Raw genomic sequence first — 4,744 nt, forward strand, 5'->3', positions numbered from 1 at the left:
AGCAGGCCAAGCAGCAGCATAGGAGCAGAAAGGCTGACGTTTCAGGCATAGACCCTTCATCAGATGAAGGGTCTAGGCCTGAAACATCAGCCTTTCTGTTCCTATGATACTGCTTGGCCTGCTGTGTTCATCCAGCTCTGCACCTTGTTGTCTCGGATTCTCCAGCATCTGCAGTTCCTACTATCTCCCTCTAAACCCTTCCTATTCACATACCTATTCAGGTGCCTTTTAAATGTTGTAATTGTGCCAGCTTCCACCAATTCCTCTGGTAGCTCATTCCACACATGCACCATCCTCTATGTGAAAAAGCTACTCCTCGGGTGTTTATAAATCTTTGTCCTCTTACCTAAAACCTATGCCCTCTAGTTTTGGGCTCACCAACCTTAGAAAAAGACCCTGGCTATTCACACTATCCATACCCCTCAAGACCTTATAAATCTCAATAGGGTCATCCCTCAGCCTCCTACACTCCAGGGAAAAGAGAAATACAATCTTTGAATTCACTTAAGGCCCTTTGCATTTGCTTTGTGCAAAGTATTGACAGAGAATAGCAGATTGCGGCAAGTGTTTCACAATGGTTTGCGGGAATCATAGAATCTCTACAGTGTGGAAACGGGGCTTTCGGCCCAACAAGTCCACACTGACCCTCAGAGCATCCCAACCAGACCCATCCACCTATAACCCACCTAATCTACACGTCCCTGAACACTAAAGGCAATTTAGCATGGCCAAACCACCTAGCCTGCACATCTTTGGACTGTGGGAGAAAACCAGAGCACCCGGAGGAAACCCACGCAGACACGGGGAGAATGTGCAAACTCCACACAGACAGTCGCCCAAGGGTGGAATCAAACCCGCATGCAAAGGTTTTGCCTCTTTAATTGCAGCTACCGTAGAGGCATTGGTAGCAATAATTTGTTTTGTGGCATCTTAAGAAGTTGCTGAATTTGACAGCTATTCTATTTCATTTTCATGGGAACAAAACTAATTTCTCTTCCAGAAACCAATTTTTCTAAAATCAAATGACACTTCTTGTTCAAACAATGTTGCATTTCCAGCAGTATGTTTCTTTTTATTCGAACTTTTACAGCTTTAGCATGATCCCCTTTGGCAGTACTATAGTTGTTCACACAAGACTGATACTGTGCAGGATAAGTTACAAATAACATGCCAAGTGAAGGCATTGGGTTGCCCTCCAGCCATTTAAGGAAGTAAAACACAAAGTATCAAACACAATTACTCATTTCAAGCTTACCGTGCAGCTGCAGCAAGTTGATTTTTGATGTTGGGAGCTGTCGGATCAGCAGACAGCGCTTTGGCTGCTAAAAGCAGTTTGCTCGACGCCATTGAAATGCTCTTCAGATTTCCAATTACCTGAGCCTGGTCTTCTTTATCCTGTGGAAGTACAAAGATCAAGTGTGAACCAAAATTAAAATTTTGGGCAAATCCACATGTTGAGTTTTAAAACATGTTGAAGCAATTTTGACAGATTCTTGATGTATTTTCATAAGCTTTCTCATTGGTGTTGTGCCCACTCTTCCTGAAACCTTAGTTAGGGTATTTTTTTTAAATTGACATTTGTCACCATCCAGTAGCTTGGTGAGTTGTTACTAGTCATACTAACTCTAGAATTCCAATGGGCATCTCACCCAGTGACCATATACAGACAGGGCAGTCAGACAGGGACTTGGTCTCATCTGGTGTACATCTGCGCTCATGTAGGTATAGGCCTTCAAAGAGGTGTGTGGGAAATTTGGTTGATTTTCCCTACGTAGGTACTATGGCCAATAGCTAACTTATCAAATCGGAGTGTGAACCTGGAACTTTGCTGTTCTGTGCAGTAAATGTCCATGCTGGTCAAGTGTCAGCTTAGCTTAACCTTTGAGCACAGAGGTGAAATACAGGCTAATGTCACTTTACAGGAGTCACTGGGTTTGATATCGTTAATAAACCAAAAACAGATCAAATCCTCAAAATGATAATGCACAAAGAAAACAACTAATTTTAATATTTCTGTCAACTATTGACAAAGTAAGTACTTTAAATGCAAAAATCACTAAAATAATGAGTGAAGGATAATAAGCGGAAATGTTTTAACTCTGGGGATCATTAGAATAAATTTTGCACAAATGGTTATTGAAACCAACATCTATTACAAAGAAGTGTGTATCAATATGTGAAAAGGAAAAACATGAAATGCTTTTTAAGCAAGTACGTAAAAATAAAGATTGCCCAAATTAAGTGAGCACCTGGAAAAGTTTCAAATGGTCCCCTTCTGAGCAATAACATCCAAGAAAATCTACAAAACAGCTGGAAGCTACCATAATGGGATTAGTCAAAATCTTCCCTACCAGCAAGCACATGTTTGACTATCTGAGAGCCTGTTTTTTAAATTAGAAGTGAAATGTTACCAGACCCAACAGAGGAACTCGTACGTTGTATGGTTTTCTAATACTCTTAGAAGACATTAATTGATCAGAATAGATACAGTTCTGAAATTTTTTAATTGGATGCCTTTGGAAGGTTTAGGCTGTCAGACTAGAAACTGTTTCATCTATTGCACTGCCTACCAATTTTCTTACCTTGGACTGACCAGCCATTTCAACACCAGCCTGTAGGAATTCATCAAAGTCTTTGCCAAATTTGCCAGATGCCTTTGCCAGATCTTGTGTGGTTCCACGAGATGCTTGAACTAACTCATTGGCAGATTGATTTAAACCAACTGCTGCTTCATTTAGATGTCCTTGAGCCTCTTGAAAGTTCTTGGCACTTGGTGGGAACTAAAAATTGATTAAGTATTATAACATAATACAATCCCCTCTTACACCTATAAAAATAAAAGCTTTCAAATTTGGTGTGTGTGTTCCACACACTAATGTGTACCCAGCATAGGCCAAAAGATTTCATTATGAAACATACATACCACAATGAAATTTAAAAGAAAACACTTTTCTGCAAAGTTAAATTAAAACTCCCCCCTGCTTTTGATATCTCAGCATGTCAAAATCTAAGATCCATCCTTAAGGCAATGTTCAATTAGCTAGTTTCATAAAGTGATCTCAAAGTACCAGTTCACGTGATTTCAACAATTTATAGGACCAAGTTCATTACTACTTATGTTTCTAAAACTGTCTCAACTGCAACCGATCTCTCGCAGGGTAAATGCTAATGTGTAGCTAAATTTAAATGTTACCTAACTTTGTATCACCAGTTTTATTTACAAATTGCCTTGGTTACTTACTGAGTTTGCAAGTAGTCTTTTGCTGGCCTCACCAACAGTTCTTAAAGCTGCATCAACATCTCTTTGGCCTGGCAAACAATTCACACATCTGTTTAGAGCATTTGATACAGCTTTTGCCACCTGTGTGAAGAAAAGTGAACATTGGAGAGATATTTCTGAGATAACAAGGTGCAGAGCTGGATGAACACAACAGGCCAAGCGGCATCAGAGGAGCAGGAAAGCTGACGTTTCGGGTGTAGACCCTTCTTCAGAAATGGGGGAGGGGCAGGGGATTCTGAAATAAATAGGGAGAGGCGGATAGAAGATGGATAGAGGAGAAGATAGGTGGAGAGGAGACAGACAGGTCAAAGAGGCGGGGATGGAGCCAGTAAAGGGGAGTGTAGGTGGGGAGTTAGGGAGGGATAGGTCGGTCCAGGAAGGATGGACAGGTCAAGGAGGCGGATGAGACTAGTAGGTAGGAGATGGGGGTGGGGCTTGAGGTGGGAGGAAGGACAGGTTAGAGAGGCGGGGACGGGCTGGGCTGGTTTTGGGATGCGGTCGGGGGAGGGGAGATTTTGAAGTTTGTGAAGCCGACATTGATACCATTGGCCTGCAGAGTTTCCAAGCAAAATATGAGATGCTGTTTCTGCAACCGTCAGGTGGCATCGTTGTGGCACTGCAGGAGGCCCAGGATGGACATGTCGTCCAAGGAGTGGGAGGGGGAGTTGAAATGGTTCACGACTGGGAGGTGTAGTTGTTTATTGCGAACCAAGTGTAGGTGTTCCACAAAGCGGTCCCCAAGCCTCCGCTTGGTTTCCCTGATGTAGAGGAGACCACACCTGGAACAGTGGATACAGTATACCACATTAGCAGATGTGCAGGTGAACAGTCTTCTTAGGGCCTGGGACAGGAGTGAGGTGTAGGGGCAGGTGTAGCACTTCCTGCGGTTGCAGGAAAAAGTGCCGGGGGTGGTGGGGCTGGTGGGGAGTGTGGAGCGGACAAGGGAATCACGGAGAGAGTGGTCCCTGCGGAAAGCAGATAAGGGTGGGGAGGGAAAAATGTCTTTGGTAGTGGGGTCAGATTGCAGATGGTGGAAGTGTTGGAGGATGATGCATTGGATCCGGAGGTTGGTGGGGTGGTACATGAGGACGAGGGGGATTCTGTTTTGGTTGTTATTGTGGGGAGGGGGTGTGAGGGATGAGTTGCGGGAAATGCGAGAGACATGGTCGAGGGCGTTTGCGACCACTGTGGAGGGGAAGTTGCGGTCCTTAAAAAACGAGGACATGATATATTTCTGTTTTTATCAGGACACATTTAGCTCTGCTTTTTATTTAAATATATAAAAGACAAGCTAATCACCAATGGTCTGACTTAATTTTTATTTAGTATTGCACAAAACATATAGACAAAACAGCACAATAGATATGCTGCACAAAATACAATGAACATGCTGTAAAACAGGAATTAACTTCGGGGGAAAAATGTGATCTGCGTGTCTGTGCCAGTTAATAAAGTCTTATAAAT

At 42.9% G+C, this 4,744-nt stretch overlaps 1 protein-coding gene across 1 annotated transcript in view; it reads right to left on the bottom strand.

Moving 5' to 3' along the window:
- Positions 1-3,361, bottom strand: part of LOC125488384 (talin-1-like) — a gene marked incomplete at both ends in the record, with an annotated part of 48,501 nt that extends 45,140 nt beyond the window's left edge. The window contains 3 exons of the mRNA XM_048621415.1: positions 1,255-1,395; positions 2,583-2,780; positions 3,242-3,361. Of these exons, the coding sequence (XP_048477372.1) occupies positions 1,255-1,395; positions 2,583-2,780; positions 3,242-3,361 (459 nt within the window). The remainder of the gene's footprint in view (positions 1-1,254; positions 1,396-2,582; positions 2,781-3,241) is intronic.
- Between the last annotated feature and the right edge of the window lie 1,383 nt (positions 3,362-4,744).

Source organism: Rhincodon typus, unplaced genomic scaffold (assembly GCF_021869965.1).
Source record: "Rhincodon typus isolate 14 unplaced genomic scaffold, sRhiTyp1.1 hic_rhity00000639, whole genome shotgun sequence".
In the NCBI taxonomy this organism is placed as follows: Eukaryota; Metazoa; Chordata; class Chondrichthyes; order Orectolobiformes; family Rhincodontidae; genus Rhincodon; species Rhincodon typus.